This window comes from Rhododendron vialii, chromosome 4a, assembly GCF_030253575.1.
Source record: "Rhododendron vialii isolate Sample 1 chromosome 4a, ASM3025357v1".
Classification (NCBI taxonomy): domain Eukaryota; kingdom Viridiplantae; phylum Streptophyta; class Magnoliopsida; order Ericales; family Ericaceae; genus Rhododendron; species Rhododendron vialii.
The window spans coordinates 5,753,279-5,770,777 of NC_080560.1; the positions used below are offsets into that span (position 1 = coordinate 5,753,279).

Sequence of the window (17,499 nt, forward strand, 5' to 3'; positions counted from 1 at the left end):
ATAACCAATTAGGCTTTTTACTTTATTTTTTTTCACACAAAAAAGAACTAAGAAAAACTCATAGGAACCATTCGAGCCAACATCAAAAGTACTACCCGGCAACTCTATGTATCAGTGCTAGAGAGTGCTAGAGACGTTAGTAGTCTCAAATCCGTCTCTTCCCCCACTCTTTATTGGCACCTTTCGTACATGGGTTTAGTTAAGAGTGTGTTATCTTTTAACAATAAATTCTACTAATAACTCTCTAAAATAAATTTCAATTGGTTTAATTTTCAAAAAGAACAACCGGGCATTTACTTCTTAAGCTTGGAACTTGAATTTGTGAAGAGGGGACTCACTTAATGTTTGGTAATTATATCGCCAAACTTGGCACATATGCTAATACACCTCAAGATCAGCATACTCTAGCATAAAAAGCATTGGGACACCTAAAATCATCTTCATTTGCTAGCTCCTAATACACACCATCAAAACAATAAAAACTCATTGGAGATGCTCTTATGTGACTCAGGTATGCAGTGTTGATAAAAGGTTCTAACTATTGAAGATTGAAGTTTGGATACATATTCAGTTCATTAAGAAATTGAATTTAAACATTTTTCGAAGCTCTAAGGCTTCAAATCAATCTTAAGGGGTTGGCCGAGTGATCAAAGTCCGAGACTTAGAAGCTTGCTTTCTCCCATCGTATGGTAAACCTCCACGTCGACGGGGCCTGGGAGGATGGAAGCACTTGGAGTGGTTTGGGTTTCACTATCAGCCTTTCACATGGTTCCGTGGTCCAACAAGAAGCAATGTTGTTCTACAACTCTAAACAGAGCTTTTAGCTATTCTGCAAGCAATTAAACGGTCTCTAAAACTCAAGTTCACTACATTAGTACGGAAGCATCTTATATTTCGGTTCGCACGTATTTTCATGGTGGATTACCATTTAGGAATGGAGAACGGAAGGGGAGTAACTCAATAACACAACTTTTTGAGCCTCTAGGAAGCTTGTTCAATCGACCGCTGTGCTTTTCTTGATCTGCTGAGTAACAATGCAACACCAACCTTTCCAAAACTGTCGCATTTTTTAACAAAAACCTTATAAACCACATCTCTTCAGGATCAGGATCCTCAGTAAAATATGCAATACGAACAGTTTTGAGGGAAGATGTGAAACAAGATGGTACTCTTCCCAATGTATAATCCTCCATGTTGTCACGGTGGTCGAAGCCCTAAAAGAATTAGATGAAACCAGTATAATCAGTGTCAACGAGTATCCAAAAAAACCTCATGAGGACAGGGATAAGGTAGAAGATAAGAATGAATTGCCTCCAGTCCATGGATCGGATTGGGTTGGGTTGTCCACGTTGAAAAAGTGGATGACAAATATGCTTTTGGTGTTCGGCCTTCAAATTTTTCTCAGGCAAATGTGACTAATAAAATCACGTGGCTGTCATTACAGGATCAAACTGAGTTTTTTCCCCCCCATAAATGCAGATGATGAAAAAGAAACCTTTGGGGGGTCCCACGGGTTCGGACAACAAGGTTCAATCTACCAAGTGGACCGGAGACAAACCAATTCCTCCAGAGACGTACCTTCTCAAAATTAAGAAACTCTAGCTTCGGTGTTTTTTCCAGTAGGACCATGAGAACTCCAAATAAAAGACCATAAAATTCGAAATTCAGCTCCAAATGGATCATGTTGTAAAATGTAGGAAGACGGTCCAAGAGATTTTCAACCAGCGAGAGGCACTTGGCACAAAAAAAACCCAACAAATTAGTACAGTGAAGGTCTAATTTCTGGGCGAGCCACGAACATAATCAAGGTACAGTTAACAACTCCAGCTTTTCATATAGACAATGCAAATTAAATAAGCTAGCATACCTCGAGTATATCAATTGTAATCAACAATCTCTTAACATTGACAACCCCAGAAAGTAACCCGAGCACTTGAGGGGTTACGTCTACTGCAGAATAATTGTCATGAAAACCAATAGATGCATCAACTAACAAAGATAGGTCATATAGACGGAAGTCAACTACCGGGGAACTAATGCAACGGAGATGAATAAGATTTGCAGCATAAATTTTGGTCACACAACTGAAGAAATCCGGAGTCCACATAGCTGCATTCTCAATAGTCAATCTTCTCAGTGTGGGAATACAAATCATTATAGTCTTTAGATTCTTCCATCCACATTTCACCAAAGCCAACTCCTGCAGCACTGGGCAACTAGAGAAAAGATGTTGTGTGGAGTTATCATCTGAAAATGTAACATATGAAAGTTCCAAGGTCTTAAGGTTTGAGAAGTGAGTCAGACTTGGAACTTTCAAAGACCACTTCATAAATAATTTCAATGTCACTAGAGATTGGCAAGTGAAAAGGTGGCAAGGCAATACAGGCCGTGCTTTCCAATTTAGAGACAGATTAAGCTCTTCAATGTTGTGCCTCATCGAAGCAGAGATCCATGAATTAACACGAGAAGAATTCACAAGCTCCGACGATTTTACAGTAAGACTTTTAATATCTGACGCATCGTGACAATGAAAAACTCTGTCTACAAAATCCAAGAGACTCCTATCTTCCTTTTTGCCAGTCCGAGGAAATGTATTGTCAGTCAAATCAATGTCAGAAATAGAGGTCCACAAATATTCCCATTTAGTAGATAATATGGAAGTTCTTATGGCATCTTTGGTAGAGAGGAAGGAGAGGATATGATGGAGAACATTTCCAGGCAAGCTGCTGATTATATCATTGCCCTCACTGACATTTTGTTCTTGTGAAAGCTCTATGTTTTCAGAAGAGTGTGGATGAACACTATCATCCCTCTGTCGCTTTCTGTCTCCCATTTGCCGCCTAAAGAAAGGGATTACGGATCTAAAAGTCATTGATCAAGAGACATGATCCAACGAGACAGGAAAATTTACAGGATTCATAACAGATAGCAGATCAAACTAGTGAAATAAATGGAAGCTTAGACTGTTCTGAGGAAAAATACCACGATCAGAAGATTTTGTAAATACAGGTACAATGTGTAGCAAGTAAATGGTACGATTGACAACCATAGAAATAACTTACAGAGATACTGATGATTAACATTTAATAGTATTTATACATGAAAATTGATATGCAAAATGGCTTGCTTGAAGAAGTTACTCTTCACACAAAAAAAACATACAAACACTCGGCGTTATATATACAGCTATATATACACACTGATTCAACCTAAGTGAGAGAGCAGGGACATGAAAGACATAAAATAATCAAACTGAAGAAATCTATCCGGAGCTTAATTGAAAGCACGTCCATCAAAATTCACCGTAGAAAAGGAATTTCAAAAAAACAATCTATGTTATCGTCTACTATTATCAGTGGCTAAGACGATCCTGCTAAAGAATAAGGGAATGGAAAATCTTACCTTTGAAACCCCAGAAACGGTGAGAGTTGTTAATTCGAAGCTCGTCTTTCTGAGCTCCGAAAGAACAGATTTTTAGGGTTCCCTAAGCGCTCGAATCGGGAGAGAGAGAGAGAGAGAGAAGGAAGGTCCACTCTCTACTAGTTTACGCACGAATTTTTCGGTGGACTAATAAATGGTACCCAAGATTCCCAATACTAGAAGGGCCCACTTGTGAAAATTTTGAGATTTAAGGTGCCGCACTTTGAGTTTTAGCTTAAAATCGATCTTACTTCTGAGCCAAATTCGTACTGGTTAACTGTGATCCCTGCTATTGGACAAACATCAAGAAACATCATAGGTGACATTCGAGAACGTCATAAATTGGCCCAAACACTTGAGTTATCAAGAAAAATTCATTTCAAATTTGAATAAGCTACTACTTTGTTCAGCTTATGAAAGAAAAAAAAATTCAAATTTATCTAAATTTACTCGTGACCAAATTGACTGAATCTCGTTAGAAATCAAGTCAGACCTATAAAATAGTTTAAATGTGAAAATTTGTTTGAATCTTATTGTGTTCTCAAACCAACCAAATATATTATACTCGATTGATCCGGCTTATTATCAGCCTAAAACTTTTGTATGCAAGAAATTTAACTTATCTCAATATGCCAATCAATGAGATCCTCTAACTATCCTATTTTTTTCCCATTTTATTATCCAAATCTTGGATTCAATATCAGCGTTATGTTTTGGCAATTCGCAAATAAAAGTTGGTGATCTCCCATATCTTGAATTTTGTTTTGAAAGAACATAATAATTGTTTTCATTTGAACAAATTCAAGAACTACACCACCCGCTAGGCCTTAATGCATTATTTGTAACACATTGCTTTAAAAATCCTGTTTTTAGCATACTGGCAGAGAAATTACTCCGAAAGCTTGCTTCTGCAGTCATCAACAAACAATTTGGAATTTTATCCGTTTCTTTTTTCTTTTCTTTTTTTATCGGTAAAAGTAATATTTGTTGAGGAACTTGATTAGGATACATCAAGTAAGGGGAAGGGGAAATGGAATCTAACCAAGGTTGGATAACGAGGGCAAAGGCCTACACATTGCGCCCGAAAAACATCTAGCGGGACAAAGTCCAAATACACCCCGGAAGGCCTACAGTGCCCAGATAAAAACAAATAAAGCTCAAACAACCAAAAGGCCTAAAAGTCCAAATCTTACAATGAAGCCCAGTCCAGATAAAACCCAAAACCTAACCCTAAAACACTGTTGCCTTTCGAAACAGACAGTAAACCCATCACCGCTAGTCAGCCACCATTGGCTGCCCCTCCGAAGATGCCAACCCGGAACCCAGACATGCAAAAACTACCGAGGATGCTACCCTTGCCGTTAGGCGAGTACTGGGCCGTCCAACAACGACCACGGTGGGAGCCACGCAAACCGCAACAATCAGTTTCTTTGTCATCCCTCATTGCAGAAAATTTTCAAGACGAGTACCTCATGAAGTAGCAAATGAACCGAGCTCCTCACATGCAGCTCGAAGTTTGGCTCATTAAGGGTTCGGCTTGGTTTGACTCGCTTAATAATTGTGCCGAGTTCAAGCTCAAGTTTTAGCCTTGTGTAGCAGAATGAGTTGAACTCAATACTCTAAAGCTCAATTCAACTTGAAAAAAGTTCGACTCGTTTAGTAAATGAATCGGGTAGTTTTGGATTACAAAGTAGGGAGTGACTTTTTTTGTCTTTATTCAATTTTTTTTTGCATTTGTTAGTTTTGCGTCAAACTTTTGTGACTTATTGATTCGTCTCGACGAGAGGAACCGAAAAAGTATAATTTTTTTTTATCAGAGCCCATAATTTTTTTGAAAAAGATAAAAAAAGAATTCAAAAAGCTCTTTTTGACCTATTTTTGTCTTTTAAAAAATTATGGATTTTGATCGAATTTTTTTTACTTTTTCGGTTCCTCTCTTCGAGACGAACTCAAAAATCCCAAAAATTTGACGTAAAACTAACAAATGCAAAAAAAGTTTAAATAAAGACAAAAAAAAAAATCACTCCATACTTTTTAATCCAGACCCACCAGAAAATGGACTTGGCTTTGCTTGTTGGCACCCAAATCAGTTTTAGATTTTCCCGCTCACGCACGTGTATCAGAGCATGTGACTTAGGGGCCAGGGCATGACTAGGAGGCAACTTGGGTCGCGTAAACCCGAACCGAAGTCCAACGAATTTTAGGGCTCTTGAATAATAAATTTGAGCCCAAGTTCCGGTAGTGGCCAAAAGCCTGTGTTGAAATTGGGTTGGACTTGGGCTGAAATCTCAAACAACCCGATCAACTCGACCCTGTTATGGATGTGATAGCTATGCTTACAAGTTACAAGACAGAATGTAACTCTGTTGGAAGTTTTTCTACTTAGGTTTGAATCCTGATGGGCTCACAAAATCCATCGCAAAAACTGGAATTATCGGTTGTGCAAGACCTGAAGACGTTTTATGTCCCATCCTAGTTGGAAGGGAGGTGTGGGACCTTCATCTACCCGTCGACTGAGCAGCAGAACTTATAAGTAGAGGAAATACTCCGGGACAATTTTGAACAGAAGGGCTAGTGGATATTTTGCGAGGCCCATTAAGTCTTTTCGCAAAAATCTGTCCATGAAAAGGAAAAGTTCGATGTCATTCCTAATACACAAATCACAACTAACATTGCCCCATCACAAAATACAAGACCGTTTCGATAAAACTGATCTGGACGACATCCCATGATCCTCTGCAAATCAGAGCTCCTAAAACAGTTCAAAAGGGCACAAGCCTTGTGTGTTTTGCAACATACTCCTGAGAAACTTTGCCAAGTGTTTTGAAATGAGCTTCAAATAGACAAGTAACCACTAGATATCTTGAAACGATCAACGATAAGACACTGAGCTTCCAAGAAAGTTGACCAAAGGTTTCAAAGCAACTCAATAACACAGCTTTCAGATCTTCTTGGAAATCCCCTTAACTGATTGTTGACCTCCTCTTCCTTTTCCGAATCTTCAGATAATATAGGCTCGCAGTACAACGTCATCTTCTCCAACACAGTTGCATTCTTCAACAAAAGTCTTAGAAAATGCATCTCTGGCGGCTTCCCTTCGAAGCAAGAAAGGCTAAACCGTTTAAAGCAACAACAGGAAGGAACTCTTTCCAACATCAAACAAACCTCATGGTCATGGATATAATCTAAGTCGAAGCCCTAAACAACAAAAAAAACAAATTTGAAACTCCAATCAAAACAATTTAGTAAATGCCTTTGGATATCAAACAAATAGACAAAATAGTACCTTGGCAAGGAAATAGATTGGAGATATACCTTATCAAAGTCAAGAAACTCAAGCTTAGGTGATTTTTCAAGCAAGTTGATCAGACCACCAGTCAAGTCACTACAAAATTCTGCATTCAGCTCCAAATTGGTCATATTGGGAAATGTAGGAAGACGACCCATGATATTTTCCGCATCAGAGATAGACTTGGCACCACACACAAAAAAAAAAAACCCAAAGAATAAACCAGTCAATATTGTGAGGGCTCGTTTCTAGTTGTTTAGTTTAAGCGTGGGTAAAAAAACAATATAGTTTCAACTGCCTAAACTCTTGTTTTTCTTACAGCAATATTGTAAAACAAGAGAAGCAGACATACTAGAAGCGTATCAGCTGATACTGTCAAACATTTAACATTGCAAATCCCAGTAAGCACTCCTATCGCACGAGAAACGTGTTGCTGCGACAGATCTCGATGTGGAAGGTCAACAGATGCATTGACTAAGGAAGATATGCCACATAAATGAAAGTGAACTTGCAGATTACTAGTGAACTTCAGGTAGATGAGATTTGGAGCATGAATTTTGACTACACAACTGAGTACACCAGTTGAATCATCTTCAATAGTCAATCTCTTTAGTGTTGGAACAGAAATGGTGAGAGTCTTTATATTCTTCCATCCACAATTTGTTAAGGCCAACTCTTGAAGCACTGGACAACTAGAAAATACATGTTGCATTGAGTCATCATCAGAAAATGTAAGTAAGTTAAACACCAAGGTCTTGAGGCTCGAGAAGTGAATAAAACTAGGGGCTTTCAAAACGCAGTCCATAGATAACTTCAACAAAAGTAGCGATTCACAAGTAAAAAGGCAACAAGGCAACAGAAAGCACGTTCTCACAGGCAAGTCAAGATCAAGTTCTTGAACATTGTGCCTTATAGCAGCAGAGATCCATGAATTAAGACGACCAGGATTCACAGGGTCAAGAATGTAAAGATGAAGTCTTCTAATATCTGAAGCATCATGAAGAAGGAGAACTCTATCCACGAAATCTGAGAACCTATGACACATTGGACACTGATCTTTAATTTTGTCAATATCCTTCGACCAAGAAATATCATCCAAATTGATGTCCGAAATGGAGGTCCATAAATATTGCCATCTTCTTGATAATATAGAAGTTCGTATGGAGTCTTCGGTTGAAAGGAAGGAGAGAATGTGACGGAGAACATTGTTCGACAAGGTGCTGATTACATCCATTCCCTCACCATAAGTCACATCTTTGGACAACTTCTGATGTTTGGAAGAAGGTAGCAGAACGACATCATCCATTTTTCTTTTTTCTCTTTCAGTCACCACCTAATTACAAGAACATAGGGTTGTTAATGTCAAGAATGACTTCATGTGATAGACTATCTATAGCACTCATTACAAATAGCAAATGAAACTTGTGAATATCGAAAATTAGGGACGGATCTATAAATTTTGCGCTAGTGGGGCCAATACTAGTGTACCAACAAAAAAGAAGATTTTCCGTGAAAGAACTTCCTCATACAAAAGTTAAGACAAAATCAATATATATATATATATATATATATATAATGAGTTAGGTTCCGGTGAGGGATTCCTCATTTTATTAAAATGCGGGACTCCCCTTTCCGATTGAATTTCGATGATCCGAGCCGCTCAAAGTTATCAAAACGTGATTTTAAGGGTCCCTGTGAGAAATCAGCAAAAAAAATGACCGGGAAGGGCTTCATCCGAGCAATTTTCATTGAACGGTTCAAAAAAAAACTGCTCGGATGACGCCCTTCCCGGTCATTTTTTTTGCTGATTTCTCGCGGGGACCCTTAAAATTACGTTCTGCACACATTGAACGGTTCGGATTTTCAAAATTTGATCGGGAAATGAAAGTCCCTCATTTTAATAAAATGAGAGGGATCACTCACTTGAAAATTCCTCTATATATATATACACACACACACAAATTCATTTTCCTGCTGTTATATTGATTGTTCCATGCAGGTTTTGAGCTAGATAAAAATAGGATCTCATAAAACTTTGCTAAAGATTTACTTTCTCATGGTTCTTTTTAGTTAAAGTTTCAACTTACAACCTATTTAGATGGAGGGGCCCCATTGAAACCCTTCTAGTGATATACGCTTTTAATCAATGGACATTAGAAATGCAGAGACCAAAATAAACCTTCGCCAGTCCAAAATTTTAACTTGAAAAGACAAATACACTTGTCATATGCTCTATTTGGATAGATTAACATAACTATAAAGAATGTGGATATGTTGTTGGGGAAAAGCAGAAGAAGGTCTACGTCACGTTGAACCCCATGCAGGAAGGAAAGGAAGAAATGAATCAACTGATGCAAGCAAACATAACACAGTGCTCTTCGATCTTCGGGTTGTATTCGTCTATCCCATCTAGTATAGGAAGTCTGGTCCTTGAAGCCCGTCCAACAGGAATAAATTTCTATGTTAGCTAATGGAGGCGGGCTTTCAGAAGTGAAGGGCAAAAAGTCTTAAACTAAAAAGTTGGAGTTTGAGATCGGATCGGAAGAGAAAGAAAGGAGCTTTGGTATACGTAATGGTATAAGCCTGCCTGACTGTGAGACCGACTGGTCGAACGGAGACGAAAGTCGGCCATAGTGATCTGGGAGTCCCGTGTGGAAGGGCTCTTGCTCAACGGATCAAAGGTACGCCGGTGATAACAGACTGATGACTCCCACGAGCTCTTATCGACGGAGTCGTTTGGCACCTCGATGTCGACTCATCACATCCTGGGGTTGAAGAAGGTCCCAAGGGTTCGGTTGTTCGCCGATTCAAGTTGTACGTGAGTTGGGTTTAGAATGTCGTGAGACAGTTCGGTTCCTATCAACCGTTGGTGTTAAAGGGGAACTGCGTACAACGATTACGCCCAAATAGAGTCAATTTAGATCTCTATCTTCCAGCAGACAAGAAAGATGCCAAGCCTTCATCATATGCGTGTAAGAGAATCTCAAAAACAGATGTAATAGTGTTAATTACGGATTTGACATCGAATGTGGGTTAGGTTTCTGCTTCATAGAACAGATACAAAATCTGTCGTGTTACAGATATTAGTTACGCAAAAACAAAACAAAACAGCATCATAGATTCATATGTGGGACTTCTGAATCAGTGGCAATGCTCCCACAGAGAATGGAACATCTAAACCTATTTCTGAGTAACTAAGATTAACCTAAGAATAACCAAAGCAGAAGCATACGAAGCTAGAGAGAGGGGGGGGGGGGGGGGGGAAGAGGGTGGGGGCCTTACCTGGTTCGCCTATGTGAAAGTAAAGAATTGGCTCCAGATATTCAGAGGAGTGTTTAAGCCTGGGTTTTTCAGGGTCTCAATTCTTCCGAACTCGGCTATTTGGGAGAGAACTCAGCTCGCTCATGCCTCTCTGTATTTCTGTGTTAAAAAGTTTGTTATTAATGTGTTTATTAATGATAAAAGTGGGTTCCACAAGTGTCTAAAGAGAATTGGGGAACCCTGGTTCACTTGTGCACAATTTGTGTGTTGTGCACCGTGTCAGTTCGGTCATTCAATAATTCGGATCTCATATCGGCAATGAACGACATCGTTCCGATCTCGACAATGAACGACGGTTCGGATCTGGACAGTTGGGTTACCCCACCGACCCAGTGACAAACCAACCACATCCCTTCCCTTTCTCCGATCATAAAGTCCCCGGATCCCTTTCAACTCTTCAAGTGCAATGCAGTGGTACTTGGTTCTGATTCTACCTTTGTAGAATGCCTGGGTCCAGTACAGTAGGTAGCAGGCATGTTCGTTTTGGCTCCCGAGCGTCGGATAACCGAACAGACAGCTCAAATTGTGCACAACACACATGATGACCTAACAGACAGTTCAGATTGTGCAGAACACGCATGCCCCCTCCCCCCCGGTTTCGTGTTAAGATACTACAATGAGTTTTTCAACAAGCCTTAGAGCATCTCCCGTCTCCGACCAAGCTCTATAATTCTTTAAATTTCTATATTGAAGGGAGATTTTGTAATCTACTCCTTTTTTTTTAACTTTTTGTACTTTAGAGGGAGATGCTCCAATACTCCAAATCTCAGTATTGAGGGAATATTTGGTCTCTAAATTTACCCTCGTTTTTCTTTTTATATAAAATTCTAATACTCCCTACCATTCATGTCCGTTGTACTTTTTGCTGTATATATATTTGGATAATAAGTATAACTTCTACTCCATAAATTTATTTCTCTATAAAGTTTATATCATCGACAAGATATTGACTATGCCTTTCAAACAGTTCAATATTGAACATGTTAAGTTAAAAGTCTTAGAAATAAATATTTAGACTTCTGTCAAATTAAATGCGAAAGACGAGTAGTTATATTTTAGAGAAAAAGTGAATGAAAAATTAACTGAGAGATCAGTGAATTTCTGAAATATAAAAATGGATATAGAGAAGTATGGTTGGAGTTACAATGAATAATCTCACTCTCCATAATCACTTTCTGATAAAAAAAAATTATTTTTTGGATCTCTATTTTAGAGACAAGGGTTAGAGTTGCTCTCACAAGGAGCTCTAGGAACTCTGAACGGTTGTTTGAACACCAAAATACATACATTTATGTATCATCAGTGCCAATATTAATATGTTTGGGGCGATGAAAGAAATAACAGATTAGGCCTTCTACTTTATTTATTTTTTCCACGTAAAAAGGAATTAAGAAAGACTCATAGAACCATTCAAGCCGACAAAATCACAATAGTACTACCCGGCAACTCTATGTATCAGTGCTAGAGACATCAGTAGTCTCAAATCTGTCTAGCACACATGTTAATACACCTCAAGCTTAGCACACTCCAGCATGAACTAATAAGCATTGGGATGCCTGGAAGCTTAGATTGTTCCGAGGAAAAATACAAAGATCAGAAGATTTTTCTTGTTTTATCAAAATACAGGTACAACCGTACAACGTGTAGCAAGTAAATGGTACAAATGAGCATGACCATAGAAATAACTTACAGATACTGATGATTAACATTTAATAGTATTTATACATGAAAATTGATATGCAAAATGGCTTGCTTGAAGAAGTTACTCTTTACCCAAGAAAACATACGCTATATATACACACCGATTCAACCAAAGAGAGAAAGCATGGGCATGAAAGGCCTCAAATCACCAAACTGAACAAATCAATCCGGAGCTTAATTGACAGCACGACCATCAAAATTCACCTATTTACGCCTACATGGAATTTCAAAGAAAATCTAGGTTATTGTCTACTATCAGTGGCTAAGACGATCCTACTAAACAATAAGCGAATGGAAAATCTTACCTTTGAAACCCTAGAAACGGAGAGAGTTGTTAAATCGAAGCTCGTCTTTCTGAGCTCCCAAAGATCGAATTTTTAGGGTTCCCCAACGCTCGAATCGGCAGAGAGAGAGAGAGATGGAAGGTCCTCTCTCTGCTAGTTTGGGCCCTAGTGAGTTCTAAATTGGGCCTTATATCTTGTTATGCACGGATTTTTTGGTGCACTATTTAGGCTCGATCCAGTTTCTTCGAAAAGGAATTTTTTGAAAAGCAGTAACTCGTGTCTCGATTTGGTAGTTTTGGTTCTCTCCTCGTATTTGTGATGAAATCTTTCCCTTCGGCTGATGAAATGAAGTGACATTTTCAAAAAAAAGAAGAAGAAGGTAATATCAAGCTCAAAAATTATGTGTTTATGTAAAAAATTTCTACCAATATGGATATTGTTTGATAGATTTCATTGAGATCTTTTAAACGGTATAAAAAAAATTGGAAAATTATTTTTCATTTTCATTATATTTGAAATTAAAATTACCTTCTTTTTTTAAAAAGAAGGTTTAAAAAGAAAGCGGAACGGCACATTAGAGCATCCGCAATGGTAATAATCAAAACCAATAATCAAAATGTACCACGTCAGCATTTGATTATTCATTTAGTTCACAATCAAACTTAATAACCTTTACTTTCACATTGGTTATTTTTGCATCTCTAACCAAAAAAAACCCCACAATACACAATGCATATTTGTCTGATCGCAAACGAGTTTCAATCACGCACCAGACCACACTAAATTATTTGTCTCGATGAGATGATTCTAATGTCGGGTGTTTTTGAATTATTGAGTTTGGTTACTGGTAAAAGTTGTTAAGTTTGGTTAACGAATGGGTGGAATTTGATTATTTGCTAAAAAAACTTGTAACTTTGCTTATTACAATGTGGGGTGTTTTTTGAGAATTGTTATTAAATTTGCTTATCCACACCTATTTGCTTATTACAATTGGGATGCTCTTATAAATATACTCCCTCCGTCCCAAAATGTTTGTCCGGTCCGCAAAACGGGGTGTTAAAAATAATAGTACAGTACAATTTTTGCAAGAAAAAATCAAAAGTTTTTTAACAACTTACTAGATATCAATGGGTATTTTTAATTTGTGAAAAAAGTTTAAATTTTTTCTTGAAAAAATTGCATTATTTTTATCACTCCATTTTGCGGACCGGACAATCATTTTGGGACGGAGAGAGTATCTTATTGTATCTGTGATGTTTTCAAAGAAAAAAAAAAGTATCTTATTGTATCCCTTGTTTTTTTAAATCTCACAATTATCTAATTGTTGGCTTGTATATATGCATTTCTTGCTCTTTTCACTAAAAAAAAAATACTTTTGTAAAATTTGGGGGCTCAAAGGGATTTCACATCGAGTTTTAGCTCATGGCTGACTCTACTTATGGGCCAAATTCATACTCCCTCCGTTCCAAAAAAAGAGTCACTCTCTCTCTCTCTTACCATTTTTCAAATAAAACAATCAACTACTTTCGTACATAATTTTTTGAATTTTTTCGCACTGTATTAAAGATCTCAATTAGTACTTTAATACGGTGCGAAAAAATTCAAAAAAATTGTACATGGAAGTAATTGATTTTTCGATTTGAAAAATGGCACGATTTTCATGGTGGACGTGGACTCTTTTTTTTTTTTTCGGGAACGGAAGGAGTAATAGACTTTGGTTCATTGTTAATTGGAATCTCGTTAGTGGACGAACAACAAGAAACATCGTGGGTGCCATTCGAAAACATCATAAACGAGCCCAAACACTTGAGTTATAAAAACAAAATCAAGCTTGAATGAGCTATTAGTTTGTTTAGCATAGATAAAAAAATCAAAGTTCTCTAAATTTACTCGTGACAGAATCGATTAAATCTCGTTTGAAATCAAGTCGTCCGATAAAAAAGTTAAGTGTGCAATTTGTTTGAACCTCATTGTGTTTTCAAACCAAGAAAATAAATTACTCAATTGTTTGAACCTCATTGTATGCAAGAAAATAAACTTATCACAATATGCCAATCAATCAGATCCTCCATCTGTCCTTTTTCTTTCCCCCCATTTTATCATCCAAATCTTGGATTCACTGCGCCAAAATTTTCTTTTAGCGGCATTAAAAACCGCCGGTAATAGTCTCAAAATCGTCGGTAAAAGTACATTACCGCCGATAAAAATAAATTACCGCCGGTAAAAGTTCCGTCGGCAAAACAATTGTTGGGAATATAAAAACGGCGGTAAATTACCGCCGGTAAAGGTTTCGGACTATTAACGGCGGTTTTGGTACCGCCGCTAATAGTTTCGGGAAAAAAATGACATTGCCAAGATTCGAACCCGCGACCCATTGATTAATACCCGAGCACTTACCCACTAAGCTACATAAAATTATGTGTTTTGTTAGAAAAATAATAATATTTATATTATAATGTATTATTACCGGCAGTTTTTCTTACCGCTGTTAATAGTTACTTTTACCGGCGGTTTTATATTACCGCCGATAATAGTTACTTTTATCGGCGGTTTACTAATGCCGTTAATAAACGGCGTGTATAATTACCTTTTGCGGCGGTTTGAAAGAACATAATTGTTTCCATTCGAACAAATTCAAGAACTACACCACCCACTAGGCGTTAATGCACTACTTGTGACACATTGCTCTAAAAATCTTGTTTTAGCATATCGGCTGAAAAATCACTCTAAAAGCCTCAGCAGTCATCAACAAACAATTTGAAATTGTCTCATTGCAGAAAATTTTCAAGACGAGTACCTCATGAAGTAGGAAACCAACTCATGTATGCCGTAAGGTGGCACACACATGGTCGATAATTGTTTTCAAAATACAAGGACAAGAGCAAATACCAACACCGACTCAGAAATTCTGCCATTTTAATACAGCAACGTTCGAATTTTAGCGTGAAATCAACTCTAACACAACTTTTTGAGCCTTGGAAGCTTTTCAATTGATGGCAGACCTTTTGCTGCTGCTTCATACTCCTATCTTCTAAGTCACAATGCAACGTCATCCTTTTCCAAAATGGTTGCATTTTCAAACAAAAACCTTACGAAACTCCATGGCTTCTTATCAAAATCCGAGATGCAAACGACTTTAAGGAAAGACACCAAACAAGAAGGATCCCTTTCCAACATGAAACCATCGTCGTTGAAAGGATCAAAGCTCTAAAAGAATCAAATGAAACCAATATTATATTGCGATGAACAAAAAGGAAGAACAAATCCTGAGGACAGGAATAAGCCAGAGGTTAAGACTGAATGTCTCCAATCCACAGACCAGATTGAACTACGATGTCCGGCCCATCCCGGGCCTCTGCATTTTGAAAATGGATGACAAAGTTGCAGACCATTTTGCATATCTTTTCAGCTCAACATAGGCGATCTCCACTTCCAAGGCAACTAATCAAACACAGAACCAAGCATTTATCTAACCTATTCTATAAACAACAGAGAAAGAAGCACATTCATTTGACATCTGCCTGATAAATCAATAAGTCCATGGAAGAAGCTTAGATTCAGGGTTTCCACCCTTCCCCTAAAGGAACTGTCCGGAAATGAGATCAACCTCATGTCCTGTGTGTTTTTATATACCAGTATAATATCCAGCATTGAAGTAATAGCCAAAAAAGGGTAGAAAAGACAATTCATGTTTTAGCTCTATAAGTCCTATCTGTTTGAAGGTTTAACCAATGCATCTACCTACCAAGTAGCACAGTCGTAATTCTACTCCAAGTTATATCAAATCGCAAAGAACATTGAGCTCGCTGAACCATATTTTACATGCATCGGGCAGGCCACTTTTTCCTCTATTAGACTCTCGAAGCTTTATGAATCCTGAAGCCCCAAACGTACTCTTCAGCAAAGGAGAAAAGCATATGTTGTACCGTTAATAAAGACCGAAGTAAGAATCGTATCAAGCCAATATAAAAGATTGGACAATGTAAACTGTAAAGGCTCACCAAGCTAATTCCCCTAAATGGATAGGCCCTTGAAACAGTTAAATGGTTATGGACTTTAGTATCATTTGCCTTCTAGTAAATCCTCTGAAAACCCACGATACAAGCACACGAAGAAATTCTATCCTGAATTCCCAGTTAACTGCAGGAGTAAAATCACATCTCTCTTCAAACTGACCCAATGCTATGGTATTTGTTTGTTTACTCGCTTACATGAATAGGATTTCCAATGGAAAAAACACATAACCTACAAGGCTACTACCTAAGAAACTGCCCTCCTTTCGATGGTTATAGAGAGTTACGATGGTTACAGTGACCATGGCACAATTACTGAACGATACGAAGTGACAAGTCTATGTGAGAGTAAAGAAAACTTTAAATCAAACAAGTTTCTTTATCCGAGATTTCATGGCACCCAAAAATAAAACCAAAGCAGTTTAGTCGTGGGGTTTGAAAGAATCATAGTTTAGTTGAATCTCAATCAAAGTAAACAGTGAAACTAGAAGGGATAACAAACAACATATCCAAAGATAATATGCAAAAAAGAAAGAAATTAGATATCAAGTGGATCACTTACAAAGAAGGCAAAAGGCATCAATGACATAAAACTCAAAAGCACAATTTATAATTTCACAGTAACATAAAAGTGAGCCAAAGATACTGCGAACAAGAAAACAATTAGATATCAAGCGGAACAATTACAAAAAAGGCAAAAGATATCAATGACATTCAACGTAACAGCACGATAAATTATTTTCACGTTAAGACATCCAAGCGTGAAAGCCCTTACCTTTGTCAAATATCAGATACAAATAGAAAGAGATACTAACAGGTTAACCGACAAAAATACTAATTCCGAAAGATGATAAAGTTGAATCCACATGAACCCTACTAACTCAAGTCAGGATTCACGAAGATAAAGTTAAAAGTGGCATAACATAGACAATTAAACACACAGGTCCAGGGCTTTGATTAGGATCCTGGTACAGATGTGCCTCAAGTTAATATAGGAATGATTTCTCCAAATACTTGATTCAGAACCTGCTGCTCCCTTCAACCCTCAAATTCTAGGTTTTTGCGCAACTGGGGAGGTTGAATCCATTCATTCCGCCCTTTAGCAGCAACCCAACCAGCATATGGGGAACCCTCAAGGGCGTGGTTTGTGCCATCTTCCATGGAATAAAATCTCAACGTCCCATCGAAGGCATGGTAATAGACCTTGTTTGTTGTTTCTCCCGATGCTGAAACGCAGAATGAGGAGGTACGACCAAGAAACAATGCTTGATTTCCCCGGCAGGTTGTTTCGGTAACCCAGGCCCTTCGAGAGCGACTAAACCTGAACAGGCGACATTGGCCATTGTCATTGCCTCGTAAGATGGGATTGTCCAAGTTGGCAAAAAGGAGCTGTCCGTTTCATACAAACAAGTGATAACTTCCCCGTAAAAACCTCAAATTTGAGTTAGTAGAAATAATACTCCATTCGCGC

The 17,499-nt window shown here is 37.9% G+C and overlaps 1 protein-coding gene and 1 long non-coding RNA gene across 13 annotated transcripts in view; one reads left to right on the forward strand and one right to left on the reverse strand.

Moving 5' to 3' along the window:
* Positions 1-519: 519 nt before the first annotated feature.
* The window catches only part of LOC131324648 (F-box/LRR-repeat protein At4g14103-like), a 28,137-nt gene continuing 11,157 nt past the window's right edge, over positions 520-17,499 (reverse strand). Inside the window, exons 2-6 of one of the 12 annotated variants that reach the window (XM_058356692.1) lie at positions 12,121-12,129; positions 3,403-3,487; positions 1,868-2,840; positions 1,579-1,734; positions 520-1,214 (exon numbers count right to left, since the gene is read on the reverse strand). In XM_058356692.1, the coding sequence (XP_058212675.1) occupies positions 912-1,214; positions 1,579-1,734; positions 1,868-2,833 (1,425 nt within the window). In that variant the 5' untranslated portion in view covers positions 2,834-2,840; positions 3,403-3,487; positions 12,121-12,129 and the 3' untranslated portion in view covers positions 520-911. The other 11 variants (XM_058356693.1, XM_058356696.1, XM_058356698.1 and 8 more) reach the window with 11 other exon arrangements.
* Positions 1,104-1,975, forward strand: LOC131324651 (uncharacterized). Its single transcript, XR_009199406.1, has 2 exons — positions 1,104-1,205; positions 1,573-1,975. It is a non-coding gene; the product is annotated as an uncharacterized LOC131324651 (long non-coding RNA).